Genomic DNA, 19,978 nt, shown 5'->3' with positions numbered 1-19,978 from the left:
TAAAAAACAAAAAATTACTAAAAAGAAACAAGGCAAAGGACAAATATATTTCACAGAGATCACAGATAATAATGTGTAGTTCATTTTCTCTCTGTTTAAAACCCTCTATTCTGCCCCTTTGTGCCAAAGCTTGAAGATATAATATTAAAAAATATAACCTATGAAAATTGGAGCGATATGCTGGAGGCGAGAAGCTGTGGAAGCCAATGAGCAAAAATCTTCTTGATGCCAGCTTGCTAAATTGAACTTAGACTAGAATAATTTGAAAATTATTATTATTATTCATAAGATAATTTAATCAATTGACAAATTTGCTAGTAATAAAATTTGATTGTTACATCAATGACTGACAGCTTGACAGTAGACATAACAATATTAATATTGACATTTGTAGCTAGTGTTGCCAATTTGCTGTTGTGCTTTCAAGCTTAATGTAATGAAAAACGAAGTAAATCAATAAAAAATTGGGATAAATTATTACCTAAGCACGTATAATTTAGACATGATAGTGTAGAAATAATTTATGATGGAATTAACTTTTCTAAAAGACGAGTGAAAGAGATTGATATGATATTAATGTAATTAATACAGGGACGTGTAAAGGTTATATATGGTGCTATGACTTAATTTTATAGGAGTTTTGGAGCAAATAAAAAGTTTTAAATTCAATATCTTTGATTTTTTCCTTACAATCCTACATTTGCGTAGTTAATAAAAAACTCAACCTGAAGTAAAACTAAAATAATAAAGTAAATAGAATTTATTTGAAACTAGCCCTTTTTATGATATTTCATGTAATTTTAAAATATATTTATTCCACCATTTAGCTTAATAAGCATTTCGGTCTAAGTTGGCAACCGCATCAATAAAAATGAAATTCTTGACATAAGGATCAAGTCAAGCTGTCAGTCATATAAGTCAATCAGATATAATATAGCTAAAAATAATTATCATTACGGTAACAGGAATTTCTATCTTATGTAGTCATTTCCATTTTGTTTGGTTATAAATGAACGTTCCTTTAAACGCAAAGATTTGTTATATTTGCTTAAGTAGAATTTTATTTCAACACATTTTATTTTGTCACAATTGAAGTAAGCTTTTTTTTTATAGAGCACGATCTAATTTATTTTGTAACGGAAATATTTAGTTATATTTTTATTTCTTATTAGTTATAATTATAGTTTTTGTACGTTCTGTACTTTGGTATTTATAAAGATATCTTCACGTTTCTTGCACAATCATAAGGTGACCAACTATACTCATTTACTGAGTTTTGTACTCTTTTTTCGCAAACCGTACTCTTTTCAAATCCTGTACTATGAAAGTACTCATTTGTATAATTTTACACTCATTTGTATTTCTAAAACATTTTTTTTAAATTAGTTTACTTCAATTTTATTAATTAAATATTTAAAAATATTTCGACAGTGATTTGAATTGTATATATATATAATACATATACATGTATTATATCTCTTATAATGAAAAGAAGAGTCAAAGAATATTTCTTTATATATTTATTATATCCTTTTGTTGGCGACGGACCTCTTTTTTTAAATCTAAACCGCCTGAAACTATATAAAGCTCAAGTGAGGCTACACATGGAATACTGTTCTCACCTGTGGGCAGGAGCGCCACAGTACCAACTCCTTCCGTTAGACCGCATTCAAAGTTGGGCGGCTCGAATTGTTGACGATCGGCGTCTTACTGTCCGGCTCGACCCACCGAAACTGCGTAGAGATGTTGCATCTCTGTGCATCTTCTACCGAATTTATCATGGGGAGTGCTCTGAAGAATTGTTCGGATTGATACCTGCTGCTGATTTTCACCATGTACAACCCGCTATAAACATAAAATTTCATCCCAACCATCTGGACGAGTGGCGGTCCTCCACCGTGCGTTTTTCAAGGCACTTTCTCCCACGCACAACCACTCTTTGGAATCAACTTCCAGCAGCAGTATTTCCGAACCGATACGATAACATAACCTTCAAGAAAAGAGCATACTCCTTTTTAAAAGGCCGGCAGCACACCTGCAATGCCGTAGGTGTTGTGGGTGACCATGGGCGGCGGTAGTCACTTACCATCAGGTGAGCCGCATGCTCGTATGCCTCCTGTGTTGTAAAAAAAAAAAGATGAAAATTTAATACAGTTGTTACAATTTTGATTCATAAATGTTTTATAATATACAAAATTGTATATATATTATATACAAATATGTAAAAAATATAATCTAACCTCTTTTTATATGAGTTTACCTTTTTAGATTTATATTTTTATATTTGGAATAAGTCCCTTGATAACTTCTTTGTTTTCTTACTTGACTGACATATTGTACACATCTTGTCAAGGAAATTATACTGGTAAGCCTGTTGAATATTATTATTTTATTATTGTCGCTACTCTTCTCTTCTATCAGCGCCGTAATATCTTTCTTACTAGAGGCAGATATTCATTATATCTAAGGTATATAGAGGAAGGAAGGGATTGTTAGTAATGGGGAGGTTAGTCCCTATTGCTATCGATATACCGTATCAGGTTGACCTCCACGCGGTTCCCCCTGGAAACTATCGTATCTAATTGATCGTTGAATTCGTCACGATGGGCTAACTGACCTGCTTCATATCTATACCTATCATATTTCACTGGTGTCCCGCCAGTGTATACCGATAGCGCAGGCGGAGTTATCATGCCATTTTCACCTATTAAAAAAAAGGTATATTTTTTATACCACTGAGATGTAAAAAAGCATACGGCCCACCTGATGGTAAGTGGTTACGGTAGCCTATGAACACCTGCAATACCAGAGGTATTACGCGTGCGTTGCCGACTCTGAATAAACCTGTTTACCCCCCTTTTAAAGAACCCCATGCTGTAGTTGGGAGAACCTCGGCAGGGAGCACATTCCATAACCTGAGTGTTCGTGGGAGGAAACATCTCTGAAACCGCGATTATTGTGCGCGATTATCTAGGCTGTAAGGTATGAGGGTGAACTCCCAGTCGATGGCGAGCCGTACGATGGTAGAAAGTGGCCGTGGGCATCATATTGAACAATTCCTCTGAGCACAATCCATTGTACAGGCGGTAGAACACGCAGAGTGAGGCAAAATCTCTTCTAAGACTTAAGGGTTCGATACCGCTTGTAAGCCTGGGAACATCGACAATTCTCATAGCTCGTTGCAACGAGTCGAAAGGTTCAAGCTACCAGAGGGAGACTTTGTACAAAAGTCGATTGCTTGGGTACCTCTGTCCCATTCGTGTTTCAACCGTGAAGCAGTTGTGTTTGCATGGCTGTGTTTCGGTTTGAAGGGTGGGATATGGCGTGAATTTACTGGGTACAGAGGAATAACACCTGAGTCCTCAGGAATGGCAACGCATGGGGGGTATCATGGGCGAAACAGTATACTCTGTTATGTCCATGGTACTGCTCATGTCTATAGGCGACGGATACCACTTTCCATCAGGTGGGCCGTCAGCTTGTTTGCCATTCTAAGTTCTATAAAAAAAAAAAAAAAAAAAAAAAAAAAAAAAATATTTAGGTGCTCCGGCCCATAAGTGACAGCAATACTAGATATGGGGCCGGATTTGCGATGATATAGATGTGGTAGTCATAAGGGATCTCTAATACCGTGTGGTTCCGGTATAAAATGGGCCGATCCCTTCTTTTCCCGTGGGTATCGAAAGAGGTGACTAAGGGAACTCAATTGTCAAGGGATGGGCATCAGCATCTCTCTTAAAAATCACTAAAGCGGGGGGAAAGGGATTGTTAGTAATGTGGATTTGCCAGCTCCCGTGTTGTGCCGTAGGTGTTGTGGGTGACCATGGGCGGCGGTAGTCACTTACCATCAGGTGAGCCGCATGCTCGTTTGCCCCCTGTGTTGTAAAAAAAAAAAAAAGCTCCATTGCTAGCAATATACACCCTATCAGCGGTGGTTCCAGGGGGACCTCCACGCAGTTCCCCCTGGAAACCATAGTGGTTAATTCTTGTACCAGTAGAATTTATCACGATGGGTTTACTGGCCTGCTTTCATCCTCACCTATCATACGTCACTGATGCCCCGTAAGCGTACCTATACCGATGCGCAGGCAGGGTTACCATTCCATTATGATCCATTACAAAAAAATCACTAAAGCCTAACTGCAATTTCCAACCCGGTTGCCAAGCGTGGCAACTACTGGTAAATGGGGGAGGCCTATGGATACTGGACAATTAACGGCTGATATAATAATAAACAAATAAGTAATAATATAAAATAAAATAAAAAATAAATAAAAAAGCTGAAAACTTGTCTTTAAAATTACTATTTCAAAATATTGGTATTTGTATTGTTAGTATATTCATTTATTTTAACATTTATTATATAAGTAGGTAGATATTTATGCAATATTTTATTATATATTTTAATATTTTATTCAACTGTATATTTGTTTATGTATTAATAGTTGTAGCACTACAGCTGCCCGCTAACAACGTGCTTTCCAACTGTATCGGGTTGACTGGAAGAGATCTCCGTCAGAGATAAGTCCACGCTTGCTTACGACATTTATAAATGCATTATTTTATATGTAACTTACACGTTACAGTTACGTTAGCGCAGGCGGGGTTACCAATCCATTTTCATTCAACAAAAAAAAAACCGTTTTCTTAAGATTTATCGAGTAGTTTCCTTGGTCCTTTGGTCATTTAAAGAAATTATTAAACTAATAATAGTAATAAGGTATAATTCCAGAAGGTCATAACCTGGCAGTTTACGTCATACAAGTAAACACATGCAAATGGCATAAATCCGAAGGTCGACAAGAAAGGTTCTCAAACTCATTTCCTCCATCACCCATTTTGAGAATTAATTATTTTTTAACGACCCCTTTTTTATTTTTTAAATAATACTTGAACTAAGTATTTATGTGTGAGGCCTCGAATATTTCGATCTACCCTCGTAATAACATAAAAATTCAAGAAATAACTATGTTAATCTCTGAGCTGCTTTATTCTAACCTATTTGTGTTGAGGACGGGGGAAGGAATTGTTAATAATGGAGTCGGACAACCCCATTGCTAGCAATATACCCTATTCAGTCGAGGGGGGGGAAAGGATTGTTAGTAATGGGGTCTAATAGCCCCATTGCTAGCAATATATCATCTCAGGTCGACCTCCACGTGGTTCCCCCTGGAAACCATCATGGTTAATTCTTGTCGAATTCGAATTCATCATGGTGGGCCAACTGACCTGCATTCATTTTCACCTATCATCTTCCACTGGTGCCTCGTCGGTGTATACCGATAGCGCAGGCGGGGATACCATTCCATTTTTACCTATTAAAAATAAATATACCCCATCAAGTTAACCATCGTGGTTAATTCTTGGTGAGTTCCTCACTATGGGCCAAATGATCTGCCTTATCATCACCTATTACCCCTCACTGGTGCCCCGCCAGCGTATACCTATAGCGTAGCCGGGATTATCATTCCATTTTCAAACATTAAAAAAAACCTATAATTTCTCACTGTTACTCTCTCAATGTATACCAATAGCGCAGGCGGGGTTTTTTTTATGGCTGAAAACGGTATGGCAACCCCGCCTGCGCTAACGGGATACACTGGTGGAGCGCCAGTGAAGGGTGATAGATGAGAATGAAAACAGGCCAGTTAGCTCATCGTGATGAATTCATCAGGAATTAACCATGATAGTTTCCAGGGAGAACCGCGAGGAGGTCGACCTGGATGGGTATATTTTTAGCAATGGGATTCTAAGTCTCCATTACTGACAATCCCTTTTCCCCCTGCGCAGGTGGGGTTACCGTTTCATATTCGCCCATTAAAAAATCGTGTTTCTGTAGGGCTATAGGTTCCACAAGGGGGTGTTATCGCCCACTTTGAGAATAAACGTGCTACAAGAAATGCAGGCTTGTTAATATGAATCCCAGTATATTATCGTTTCGAATACATTCCACACGTCCGACATTTAATTTTATAATTAAATATTTAAATTATTAAAAATAAAACACGAATAATATTTGGCATGGTTTTAAAAAATATCTTTTATTTTATAATAATGTGGAATATATTAGCTTTTTTATTATTTATGTGCGTTTCCGTTAACGGCGACTCGAAAGAATTGTTTGAAGGTATTTATTCATTTTTATTTTTGTAATTAAATATTTTACTTGTTGTTGTTGTTTTAAGATTTGTCAAAAAGGCGTAAATGCCTTTTTAAAAGGCCGGCAGTACACCTGCAATGCCGTTGGTCTTGTTGATGACCATGGGCGGCGGTAGTCACTTACCAAAAGGTGAGCCGAATGCTCGTTTGCCCCCTGTGTTGTAAAAAAAAAAATAAGAATAATCTATACTTATAATAAATCTGTAGAGAGGTCAATTCTGTACATGAAATATATTTCCAAAATAACTATCAGGCGGTGATTAGTGATCGATACTGATGCCAAAAATGCAATCAGTAAAATTTTTGTCTGTCTCTCTGTATATATATGTCTATTCGTTATAGAAACAAAAACTACTCGACGGATTTTAACGAAACTTGGTACAATTATTCTTCATACTCCTGGGCAGGTTATAGTATACTTTTCATCACGCTACGATCAATAGGAGCAGAGCAGTGAAGGGAAATGTGTCTGTTACATCAAAACCACTGAACCGTGAGGAAAGACATAGGCTACTATATTTTATGGAAAACGACGAAAACGCGGACGAAGTCGCAGGGAACAGCTAGTAATGAATAATTTTTATTCGACTAATCATTTTTTTATAAACTACTAGTTGACTCGGCAAACGTTGTTTTACCATATACGTTATTTCGAGAACTATACATGAAAATTTATCGTACTACAATTATTATATTCGATTGCCAACTTGCAACCCTATTGCGGAATATAAAAATCGCGATTAAAAAACAGGGGTTGATCGTAACACGGTGAAAATTTGAATTTGTATGTATTTTTCAATGCTAAATCATAATAAAATAAAAATGGAAAAATTTATCAAAAAAATAAAAAAAAAAATATTTAGGGGTGGGTCACTCTTATCATTGAGGGGTATGAAAAATAGATGTTGGCCGATTCACAGACCTACCCGATATGCACACAAAATTTCATAAAAATCTGTAAAGCCGTTTCGGAGGAGTTTGGTAACAAACACCGTGACACGAGAATTTTATATATTCGATTATATAGGACAGGCATCAAGCATGGCTCATACAGCCTAGTCATAAGTCGTTATCAGTTCTTCATAAATGGGGTGGAAATTATTTCATACGTATTTTGTATTAATCTTCATAGAACTCGTAACTACCAAGCGTCAGGGTTCTTCATCTCGTATGAAGTAGTCTCCATATTAATTTACGCATGTATGGGTATAGATTAATAAATATATTTACACACATACATACATATCTGTCACGCCTCTCTCCCATTACGGTAGGCAGAAACAATGGAACGCCAAATGCTTCGATTCAAACAAACCTCTTTCGCTTCTTCCACATTCATCAAAGTTTTCATACACGCTCGCCGGTCACGGGCACTTTTAATTTGGCCCTTCCTCAGCACGCCGCCTATTTGGTCGACATACGTCCGTTTAGGGCGGCCCCTACCGACATCTCCATTCATTCTTGTTCGATAAATCTCTTTCGTAATTCTTCTTTCATCCATCCTCTCCAAATGACCAAACCAACGCAACATTCCTTTTTAGATTTTTGTCACTACATCGTCTTTCAGTCCACACTTCTCTCTAATCACACTGTTTCTTGCTCTAATAAATATATTTCTTTATTAAAATTATGTAAACCGTGTAAAAAAGTTAAATACTTTAGTGAAAACTAATTTTGGTAAAAAATTGGTTTTCATTAAAATATGTTCACTAAAGTGTGGTCGTCCACAGAGCAATGAAGAATATAGAGTTAGCAGATATGCTATGCTGTTTGCCACCTTCGTGGTATAAAAAAAAACAAACCTAGCATAGTCTATAATTTTTTTTTTAATTACTACATAAATAAAATACGTAGATTAAGGATAGTACTTATTGTATGAAATGTCTAAACTAAATTATTTATAAATAAACAGTATTTCCTCAAAAGAGGTTGGAAAACTGGTTGCACGTGAAGCCGTCATTCGATAACCTGGAACTGCTGGAAACCACATCGGTTAGTTCTTACTGAATTTGTCACGATAGACCAACTGGCCTGCTCCCATCCTCACCTATCATCCCTCACTGGTGCCCCATTAGCGTATACCAATAGCACAAACCGGGTTATCGTTTTATTTTCCTTTTTTTTTTATACCACAAAAGTGGCATAGAAGCATACAGCCCGTCTGATGGTAAACGGTCACTGTAGCCTATAGACGCCTGCAACACTAGGGGTGTTATGTGTACGATGCCGATCCTGAAAAAACCTTAATATAACCTTTTTGAAGAACCCCATTTCCTAGTCTCTAGAAGAAAAACCTGGGCAGGGCAATTCCTTTGAAACCGCACTGTGCGTGACCATTTAGGTTCAAGCGTGTGAGGATGATTTCCCTGTCGATAACGAGCGGTGCGATGATAAAAGGTGGCTCTGGGCATCATTTCAAACAATTCCTCAGAACACAGTCTATTTTGATCCAATAAAAAATCCCTCCCGAAGTTATTAATGAATACTATGTAGTAATTACATGTTTATACCTGTCCAGGTGATCTCTGCGATGCCGGGGCAGGTCAGCAGGCGTTCTGTCTACACATACAGGAATGCATGGGCGCCGTAGCCGCTGCCAAAAATGGGACACCATACACTGTAAGATATCGGGGTCCCTTTGCTAAAGTTTTGTGAAATGACGTATCGTAATCGATCCCAATTAGGTTTACAGTCTAAACCAGAGGGTGACTTTGTTCAAAAGTCGTTTGCTTGTTTTTTTTTTTATGCGACTTAGAATGGCAAACAAGCTGACCGTCCGCCTGATGGAAAATGGGAACCGTCGCCTATAGATTACATTTATACAACATTTTATTACATTTATACAACATTTTACAATTTGCAATTCACAACAATTTGCAACATTTTACAATCCAATTTTACATATTACAATATTTTTTTTTAGAATCTATTGTGATGTTTTCGCCGTGTTTTCTTTTTATACCATTGAGGTGGCAAACAAGCATACGGCCCACCCGATGGTAAGAGGTTACCGTAGCCTATGAACACCTGCAATACCAGAGGTGTTACGCGTGCGTTGCCGAACCTCTTTACCCCCCTTTTGAAGAACCCCATGCTGTAGGCTCTTGGGAAAACCTCGGCAGGGAGCTCATTCCACAACCTGAGTGTTCGTGGGAGGAAACATCTCTGAAACCGCGCAGTACACAACCATTGAGGCTGTAGGACATGAGGATGAACTACCTGTCGACGGCGAGCCGTACGATGGTAGAAAGTGGCCGTGGGCATCATACTGAACAATTCCTCTGAGCACAATCCATTGTACAGGCGGTGTGAGCCCCGGCATAGAATGGGCCGCCCCTACCTTTCCCGTGGGTGTCGTAAGAGGCGACTAAGGGAGGGGGAGGGATGGGCAGTAGCGACCCTCTTAAAACATCTCTAAAAGCCTAACTGCGATTGTCAATCCGTCTGCCAAGCGTGGCAACTGCTGGGAGAACTCCCTTTATGGGGAAGGCTTATGTTCGGCAGTGGACAGTTAACGGCTGAAGTAATAATAATATTATAATTTTTTTTTACATTTCAAGTATGTTTCGTGTACAGATCTGTACATATCGTGGCAAAGATCCAATCGTGTGCTGTTTGGACGCGTTACTCAAGTTTACGCCAATAGCGGTAGAGAGGTAAATGAATTTTGTTTTTTAAATTGGCTTGGATTTGAGAAGTAGATTCCAAAGTGCTTTTTTACCACTATTCACAATAGTAATGGGTAGTAATGCGGACTACCAATCCCATTACTAGCAATATACCCTGTCAGGTCGACGTCCACGTGGTCCCCCCTGGTAACCATCGTGCTGAATTCCAGGTGTATACATTACGGTGGTTATCTGCCTTTTTAGGGGGAAAGGGATTGTTAATAATGCGGTCTAACTGACCCATTGCCAGCAATAGACCCTAGCAGGTCAACCTCCACGTGGTTCCCCCTGGAATCAATCATGAACAATTCTTGTTTAATTCGTCACGATGGGCTAACTGACCTACTTTATCTTCACCTATCATCGTCCACTGGTACCTCGCCGGAGTATACCGATAGCGCAGGCGCGGTTACCATACCATTATCGCCCATTAATAAAACTGCCATTTCATCTTAATCTATCATCCATCACTGGTGCTCTGTCAGCGTATACAGTTTTTTTTTTTTAATTTATTTATGAACATAGATACAAGTCCATCAGTCGCAGGCATAAATGATATTTACAAAAAAAGGTACAAATTACAATATAAAAAAAAAAAACAACAATATTGATAACATATGAAATTCTTAAATTTTATCTACAGTATTTGTAATGAGGTTAAAAACGGGCGTAAAATAAGCTTCGTTAGATAATAAATCTTGAACGCGGCGTATACCGTTAGCGTAGGCGGGGTTACCATTCTATTATCATCTATTAAAAAAAAATACTAACGAGTACCTACTCATTCATTACCATAGACAATGCCAGATAAAAAAGTGTTTTAAAAAAATTAAACGTCACCGCGAGCGCGGGAAACGGTCGAATTTCTAGTCTATGATTTTAATAAGGAAGATGGAGATATTATTATCGAGCTATTTTAAGTTGTTTTACAACGAAACAAGTTCTGTGAATTCTATCGAGTAATAATATCTTAAAACAATTATCGTCTTCTGCCATTATCCGGATTATTTAGCGCGTAATATTATTCATTTTATACTAGTGGTTGCCCCGTGGTCGAAATTCAACCATAACATATTATATTGTAATAAATGAATTTATTATGGTTACGTTTGACATTCAGTGAGACTATAGACAAATAATACTAAATACAAACAATATTAACCTATTCTCAATTTGACCACAGACTTTAACAATAAACAAAAGAGTATATATGCGTGTGTGTGCCAAATACATGGTAGTGTGTGTAATGTTTTTTTTTTGTTGATTTAATGTTTTTTTTATGCATAAATTAAAATAATTTATTATCATTCTGCACTCCTTCTCGATACAAACTATAAGCGTGCCAAATTGCATATTCCTCCATCCGCGTAATTTTCATAAAAAATGGATACAAAGTTTTTGCTTCACGTAATAATATATAGATTATGTACGTAGTTTTATCTTTTGGTGTTTCGACCGGCCACCTGTTTAACGTCAGTTGTCCTTGGAATGGGGGAAAGGGATCGTTAGTGATGTGTTCTAACAGCATTATTGTGAGGGGAAAGGGATTGTTAGCAATGGAGTTTGACAGCCCCATTGCTAGCAATATGCCCGATTAGATCTACCTCCACGTGGTTCCCCCTGGAAACCGTCGTGAACAATTCTTGTTGAATTCGTCACGATGGGCTAGCTGACCTGTTTCATCCTCACCTATCATCCTTCACTGGTGCCCCGCCGGTGTGTACCGATAGCGCGGGTGGGGTTACCATTCCATTATCACCCATTAAAAAAAAAACAGCATTATTGCTAGCAATACATCTTATCAGTTCTCGCAGTTCTCCCTGGTAACTATTATGGTTAAATATTGTTAAATTTGTCGCGATGTGCCAACAGACCTGCTTTCATCCTCACCTATCATCCCTCACTGGTGCGCCCCCGGTGTGTACCGATAGCGCAGGCGGGGTTACCATACCATTATCACCCATAAAAACTCTTTTTAGGAATGCATTTGTTGGTTTTATCATGCCACGTATATAATTTAACATTGGGATCCAAAAAAAAATTAGGTTCAATCATAGCAAAATCAAATATTTTTATTAAAAAAAATCCAGTATTTTGATTTATAAACTAAACTACTTTTTTTTTATGCAACTTAGAATGGCAAACAAGCTGACGGCCCACCTGATGGAAAGCAGTAACCGTCGCCTATAGACGTGAGCAGTACCATAGACATAACAGAGTATACTGTTTCGCCCATGATACCCCCCATGCGTCGCCATTCCTGAGGACTCAGGTGTTATTCCTCTGTACCCTGTAAATTCACTGTCATATCCCATCCTACAAACCGAAACACAGCCATGCAAACATAACTGCTTCACGGTTGAAACACGAATTGGACAGAGGTGTCCAAGCAAACGACTTTTATACAGTCTCTCTCTGGTAAATCGATTTTGATAACATGTCTATAGAACCAATCTAAAAATATGAGTATATCCTTTTAAACAATATAAAGAATTTTTCGAATCGGTCCAGCCGTCTTGGAATAATCGAGGAACATATATAAAAAATAAAATAAAAAAAAAGACTTCCACGAATCAAGATCTTCCTTCTTTTTTCAAATATAAATAGGTTAAATATAAAACAAAATAAAAAATAACAATAACAAATTCCGCATCGCCAAAGGATACTTTAATTAATTATATACCTCTAAAAGGTCAAGGTCACCTCTAAATATAGGAATTTACAAAAATAACTTGACACTGTTTAGGTACCTGCGATTTTGCCTTTGCTTTCATCGCCTCATATCTCGTCACAGTCGTAGAATACTGACGGATCTGACGAAGATTACATATAAAGATCCGTCAGTATTCTACGACTATGACGATATGTTGATATCGTGTTCGCTTATGAAGCCAATTGGTAAACTATTAAACTCCCATAGTTGATAAATATAAATAATTAAATAAATAAAGAAATAAATATTACATACCTAGAGTACAGATACAAATACATTGCCAAAAATAGGACAACTTTTTTTTTTATACAACTTAGAATGGCAAACAAGCTGACGGTCCACCTGATGGAAAGTGGTAACCGTCGCCGCGTTGGCTGAAAGAGCGATCTCTTGCAGCCAACTTTTGGATGGAGAGGAGTAATTATAAACAATTTGGTGGGAGGCACGATGAAAAATTTTGTTAGTTCTAAATATGGGAGATGTGATACATAATACATAGTATGTGTGTGACTGGCAACACTCGAAGATTATTACCAGATGTTCCACGACTTGTTCGAAACATAATGTAGTCTGAAAGAGATTGCTTAGCAATACGACAACTTTTTGTACTACACTATACTTAAAAAAATTGTTCAACAACTCCTGTTTTTTTTTGATGGGTGAAAATGGTATGGTAACCCCACCCGTGCTATCGGTATACACCGACGGGGCACCAGTGAAGGATGATAGGTGAGGATAAAGCAGGTCAGTTAGCCCATCGTGACGAATTCAACAAGAATTGTTCACGATGGTTTCCAGGGGGAACCGCGTGGAGGTAGACCTGATAGGGCATGTTGCTAGCAATGGGGCTGTCAAACTCCATTGCTAACTCCTTTCCCCTCTAATACCAAGTTTAGTGAGATATTTAGATTTTAGTTTGTGTATTTTTTTTTTGTATTTCTCAGGAGCGACTACCAAGATCAGGATGGTTGCATTGTGTCTACCAAACGCACTGGGCTACAGATTGGACAGAAGGCGTTGGAGAGTGAGTTTTTTCAACCAATTTCATAAAAAGAGGACGTTCTCAAGTCGGCTGTATTTTTTTCTTACATATCATCATGTCAGCCTTTAACTGTCCACTGCTGAACATAATTCTCCCATTTGGAGGTTTTGCCAGTAGTTGCCACGCTTGGCAAGCGGATTGGCAACCGCAGTTAGTCTTTAGAGATGTTTGAAAAGGGACGCTGCCCATCCCTCGTCCTACCTTAGTCGCCTCTTACGACACCTACGAGATAGGTAGGGTGGCCTATTCTATGCCGGAAGCACACGGCCATTTCTCGTGTGTGTTACTCGGTCAGTTCTAAACCGATTTGGAGTATTCTTTTTTTATCTGAAAGGATATACTTATAGTTGGGGTTCGTAGAAATTTTATCAAAATCAGTTGAGTAGTTTTTTTTTTATACAACTTAGAATGGCAAACAAGCTGACGGCCCACCTGATGGAAAGTGGTGTGAAGCAGTTGTGTTTGCATGGCTGTGTTTCGGTTTGAAGGGTGGGATGTGGCGTGAATTTACTGGGTACAGAGGAATAACACCCGAGTCCTCAGGAATGGCAATGCATGGGGGGTATCATGGGCGAAACAGTCTACCCTGTTATGTCCACGGTACTGCTCATGTTTATAGGCGACGGTTACCACTTTCCATCAGGTGGACCGTCAGCTTGTTTGCCATTCTAAGTTGTATAAACAATAAATAAAAAAAAAAAACAGTTACTAGACAACTCGCAGTAGGTGTCACGCCGCATCATAGTCTTGGACTAAACAAAAAGTTCTAACAATGTTTAATTGCAGAATGCTTGAAATATCAGCAAAACACGTGCCCATGCAAGACGGGTGCAAGCGGTATATCTTTCGAGGACATCATAGCTCATGGGGAGAACGCTGAACTAAACGAATTTAGTAACATGGTAAATATTTTTTTTTATTTTATTGACCTTCTTTTTTTATTTAGATTGATGAGTGTGGAAGAAGCGAAACAGGTTTGTTTGTATCGAAGCATTTGGCGTTCCATTGTTTCTGCCTACCGTAATGGGAGACGGACGTGACAGGTATGTATGTATGTATAACTGATAAAAAAGCCGACTTCAAATATGGCAAATAATTGAAGTCGGCTTTTTTTGTTAACGTTTTCAGGTTTATTTATTTATTTACACTTTATTGCACCAAGTAAAAAGAGATTTAACAAATACAGTAAATATTAATGAGAAGTGATACAAAAGGCGGCCTTATCGCTAAGCAATCTCTTCCACACAACCTTTGGGTAGAGGACATTGAGAAAAAGACAAAGGGTAGGTGGCGCACTATTATATAAATATTATCATATACAAACATATATACATACATACATACATACATACATACATACACATACATACATACACATACATATATAATATATACACAATTAAGGTTATTATTAAAACTTTGATTCCATCCCCAGGCTTTGCTTGGCTACGGTGACAATATCACGACAGCGCAGTGGTCGTGTGGAGGCAGCGTGATCAGCGAGCGATACATCCTCACCGCGGGGCACTGCATCAGCGGGAGGGAGATGTGAGTAATTGACAACCTTATGGTCTTTACAATAAACACTAAAGTCGCCTAACGAGGGGATGACATTATCAGTAATAGGAAATAACTGCCCCATTGCTAACCAGAGGGAGACTTTGTACAAAAGTCGATTGCTTGGGTACCTCGGTCCTATTCGTGTTTCAACCGTGAAGCAGTTGTTTGCATGGCTGTGTTTCGGTCTGAAGGGTAGGATATGGCGTGAATTTACAGGGTATAGAGGAATAACATCTAAGTCCTCAGGAATGGCAACGCATGGGGGATATCATGGGCGAAACAGTATAGTCTGTTGTGTCCATGGTACTGCTCATGTCTATAGGCGACGGTTATCACTTTCCATCAGGTGGGCCGTCAGCTTGTTTGCCATTTTAAGTTGTATAAAAAAAAACTTGATTTTTATTTCAGCGGGGACGTGAAGTTCATTGCCCTGGGTATACTAGCGCGCACGGACCTAAAGAAGGATGTGGTGTACAGTGTGGAGAGGATCATACGGCATCCTGAGTACAAGCCGCCCGTCAAGTACCACGATATCGCTTTGCTGAAAACGGACCGCGAGTGAGTATTGTCATTTATTATATGGTAAATCGTATATATCAATACGTGCATAGCATTTGGCGTTTCATTGTTTCTGACGGAATTAAACAAAAGAATTATTTTGTTTAATTCCGCCATCATTAGTTAATACGTGCATAGCATTTGGCGTTCCATTGTTTCTGACGGAATTAAACAAAAGAATTATTTTGTTTAATTCCGTCATCATTAGTTAATACGTGCATAGCATTTGGCGTTTCATTTTTTCTGACGGAATTAAACAAAAGAATTATTTTGTTTAATTCCGTCATCATTAGTTAATACGTGCATAGCATTTGGCGTTCCATTGTTTCTGACGGAATTAAACAAAAGAATTATTTTGTTTAATTCCGCCACCATTAGTATGTGTGTAACTGCCAACACTCGAAGATTGGCCACTATTATTAATACCAAAAGTTAGCCATCAATCTCCGACCGCTATTCAGTCCACGCACGTTTTGCGACACGTTTCACCTCTAAATGAGACACCTTCAAACAAATAGATCGCTGTTAATATATATATCCAAAATGATGGAAATAATACCCAATCCGGTAAAGCTGGCTCATTCTATGTTTGTATGCCAGAGATAGTGTATGTATATGTATTTATATGTATTAGTAATCTACCCCGGCTTCGCTCAGGTGAGCGTTCTTTAGATTGATATAACTTTTTTTATTTATGTACCGGTTGAAATGGAACAAACACTAAATATTAAGAGACAAAAACCGCAATGCATTAGTGAAAACTGCATCCAAATCGGTTAAGTCGTTTCTCAGATTAGCGTACACAAATGTACAGACAGACAGATATACAGTCAAAAATTCTAAAAATCATTATTTCGGGTTGTATTGCGTTCATAAAGCCCCTCTATAATAGTTTTTCTTATATACCTTCCATGTACAGACAGCGTCCAGTTACGATTTTATCATATCGATCAATCAAGATATAGATCATCGTCATCATTCCAGCCATTGTCCGTTCACTGCTGGACATAAGCCTCCCCCATAGACTGCCATAAAGAACGGTCCTGAGCCACCTGCACCCACTGATTCCCTGCAGGATATAGATACCCTCCACAAATGCTACAGTGGTGGGGGAAAGGGATTGTTAGTAATGGAGACTGAGAATTCCATTGTTAGCAATATACCCAACCATGTCGACCTCCCCGCGGTTCTCCCTGGAAACTATCATGGTTAATTCTTGATGAATTCATCATGATGTGCTAACTGGCCTGTTTTCATTCTCATCTATCACCCTTCACTGGTGCTCCGCCAGCGTATCCCGTTAGCACAGGCGGGGTTACCATACTATTTTCACCCATCAAAAAAAAATTTTACAGTGGTAATTTCATTTCTCAGCATATCCTTTTCGCTGGCAATCAAACCGGCTTGCTTGGAAGTGGATAATATTCAACGGGAGGGTCACGAGGCGACGGCCATCGGTTGGGGGACGCTGGGAGACGGAGATGACACTGCTAATACTCTCCAGAAGGTGGGTTAAAAGTTTATAATATATATCCCTTAGGATCTTCATATTATAATAATAAAATCTTTATAACAGGCCACGATGGTCCAATTAATTAATAGCATTTTTTATGCAACTTAGAATGGCAAACAAACTGACGGCCCACCTGATGGAAAGTGGTAGCCGTCACCTATAGACATGAGCAGTACTATGGACATAACAGAGTATACTGTTTCGCCCATGATACCCCCCATGCGTTGCCATTCCTGAGGACTCGGGTGTTATTCCTCTGTACCCTGTAAACTCACTGCTATATTCTATACTTCAAACTGAAACACAGCCATGCAAACACAACTGCTTCACGGTAGAAACACGAATGGTACAGAGGTGCTCAAGCAAACGACTTTTGTACAAAGTCTCCCTCTGGTAATATCCAGCATAATCTTAACCTATCGCCTATTTCTAATGGTGGTTATTAATTTATAATTTTAGATTAAAATCTTAAATAGTTACTATAATAGATACACGCAATTATTTTTATTCATTTATTTATATTTAGTTCTTTTTTGTCAAGAATTCTCGCGGCTGGTTGCGAATGGCGGCTGCCGAGTTTTTGGCAAGCAAGGCCAAAAGGCAAAAACTTTACGCAAAAACTTGCCTTGTGGATAGAGCAATAAACTGAGTAGCGGCCATTTTGTGTTACTGTGGCACACACACGAAAAATTGTTACCTCTTTTCAAGTGCTTTCCTTTTGTTTTTGTTTTTGTCTATGTATTCTTTTATTTCTTTTTTTGAGTATGCACCAATATTTTTATTTGTGTGCTGTAAATGATGGGAATAAATATATGTCTATCTATCAGGTAGAGTTCCCTCTGGAAACCATTTTTCCATGACTTGCTTTCATCCACATACATCATCCTTCACTGGTGCCCGACCAGCTTTTACCGATATCATAAGCAGGGGTTACCATTCCATTATCATCCGCTAAAAACAATCCCTTGCACCTCTCTCGCGTAACTCAATAAGGGGTTATGGAAAGGATTATTCCCCCTTCCATCTGGAGTAGACAGAAGTATATAGATGCTGGTAAACCCTTTTCTTCTAGACGAAGCTGTACCAGTTTCCTCATCAGGAGTGCTCTGACCGGTACAGACCTACCAGGCTTCTGAGAAACGGGATCAATCAGACCATCCAAATGTGCTACGGACACAAAACAAGACCCACCGACACTTGCCAGGTATTTAAGGCGGGACCGGGTGGGCATGCCCACCCAAAAATTCTTTGGTGCCCACCCCAAATCCGAGTATATGCCAACCCGTAAAGTAATTTTAAATACAACAATGATCACACGAATTCATACATTATCATACATTCAACGCTGTTTACGAGGAATAACTGTTCCATACATTTTTAGAATTTAGTTTTTTTTGTATACTTTTTTTAGACCACGAAGATGGTAAATAAACATACAGCCCGTCTGATGGTAAACGGTCACTGTAGCCTATAGACGTCTGCAACACTAGGGGTGTCACGTGTGCGTTGCCAACCCTGAAGTAACCTTTTTGAAGAACCCTATACTGTCTAGTCCTAAGGAAAATCTAGAATGGCAAACCAGCTGACAACCTGGCTGTGGTAACTGTCGCTATAGACATGAACAGCACCGAGGACGTAACACCAATGGCACCTCTTATGCATTACCAATCCTGAGGACTAAGAAGACTCTGTACTTCGTAATTTTATTGCTGGGATATATTCCACCCTTCAAACCGAAACACAGCTATGTAAGAATAACTGTTTTACGGTAGAAACACAAGTGGGAAACCCTTTTGTACAAATTCCTTCTTCTTTTTGCAGGGCGACAGCGGCGGGCCCCTGTTGATCAGCAACAAGTTCCGCTGTCTCCACTCCATCGTCGGAGTGACCTCTTTCGGCTCCGCTTGCGGCCATACTGGCATACCCGGGGTCTACATCAGGCTAGTCCCATACCTGCCCTGGATAGAAAGTGTTGTATGGCCTTAAGTGAAATAAATGCTTTGATTTATTTTTGTGGGGTTTTTATTCTGTACCTTAACTTTTAAGTTTCCTCCAAAAACTTATGGAAATGCCGTGAACAGTAAATACCGTCAGGTATTAAATAATAATTCGTGGAAAAGTCTTTCTTTCAAGCATTTTACGTTTAATTTGTAAACTGGATTAGAATCAATTCTTGAAATCGTTTGAGCTCAAATTTTATACATTTAAGAGCTTTGGAAGAGATCGTTTTTAGCTATAAGGCCGCCCGTTGTTTTCTCATTGTGATTATTTCTTGTTATTGTATCTAGTTTACTGCTGTAATCTTTTGTAGTAAACAATGACTATCTGTCTTTTTGGTGGCAATACAATACGCTCTACATGGCAATATATGCAATCAAAATGGCCGCCGCTACAAAATGGCGGTTCGTGTATTTTTTCAATCTCCTCAATATAGGTCAAATGATAGGGCTTGAAGGGTAGAAAACGATAATGTTAGTGGCATCCAAAGATAAAAATAGGTTGGATGCATAGGGCACCCATAGGACCCTACGTGAACTTGGCAGTTAGGACAGTAAGCAATTATAGCCACAGTAGTAGAAATGCATTTAACTTTGTGGCACTTTTTATTTTATTTTATATCGACTCATTCCGCTACCTATTTTAAACCGTGCCAACAAATTTTGACAATAATATTAACACTCTTTTTACTTTAAATCTAAGAACAAGGAATTACATAGAAGGAATGATAAAAACTGTACATCATATAGTTGCCTCCTTTCTTCCTA

At 38.5% G+C, this 19,978-nt stretch overlaps 2 protein-coding genes across 2 annotated transcripts in view; one reads left to right on the top strand and one right to left on the bottom strand.

Annotated features, from left to right (window-relative positions):
• LOC113523152 (insulin-degrading enzyme) overlaps window positions 1–347 on the bottom strand; it is a 29,472-nt gene extending 29,125 nt beyond the window's left edge. Inside the window, exon 1 of the mRNA XM_052901267.1 lies at window positions 159–347. The gene's annotated coding sequence lies outside the window, so the exon portion shown is untranslated. The remainder of the gene's footprint in view (window positions 1–158) is intronic.
• Window positions 348–5,911: 5,564 nt separating this feature from the next.
• LOC113519243 (serine protease snake-like) lies at window positions 5,912–19,223 on the top strand. Its single transcript, XM_031910672.2, has 10 exons — window positions 5,912–6,127; window positions 8,678–8,778; window positions 9,736–9,815; window positions 13,485–13,564; window positions 14,369–14,484; window positions 15,018–15,130; window positions 15,551–15,700; window positions 17,075–17,207; window positions 18,286–18,417; window positions 19,035–19,223. The coding sequence occupies exons 1-10, from the start codon at window positions 6,022–6,024 to the stop codon at window positions 19,197–19,199; spliced, it is 1,176 nt and encodes a 391-aa protein (XP_031766532.2). The 5' UTR covers window positions 5,912–6,021; the 3' UTR covers window positions 19,200–19,223.
• The last annotated feature ends 755 nt before the right edge of the window (window positions 19,224–19,978 follow it).

Source organism: Galleria mellonella, unplaced genomic scaffold (assembly GCF_026898425.1).
Source record: "Galleria mellonella isolate WM207_F2 unplaced genomic scaffold, CSIRO_AGI_GalMel_v1 utg778, whole genome shotgun sequence".
Classification (NCBI taxonomy): Eukaryota; Metazoa; Arthropoda; class Insecta; order Lepidoptera; family Pyralidae; genus Galleria; species Galleria mellonella.
The sequence above is the reverse complement of the archived record's forward strand: the minus strand, read 5'-3'. Positions and strand labels throughout refer to the sequence as shown.

Excerpts from the sequence above, each read along its gene's own strand:
- LOC113519243 (XM_031910672.2), top strand. The coding sequence starts at position 6,022 with ATGGTTTTAAAAAATATCTTTTATTTTATAATAATGTGGAATATATTA. Across the intron at positions 9,816-13,484 it reads ACGCCAATAGCGGTAGAGAG|GAGCGACTACCAAGATCAGG; the intron begins GTAAATGAATTT and ends TGTATTTCTCAG. Across the intron at positions 15,131-15,550 it reads TGCATCAGCGGGAGGGAGAT|CGGGGACGTGAAGTTCATTG; the intron begins GTGAGTAATTGA and ends TTTTTATTTCAG.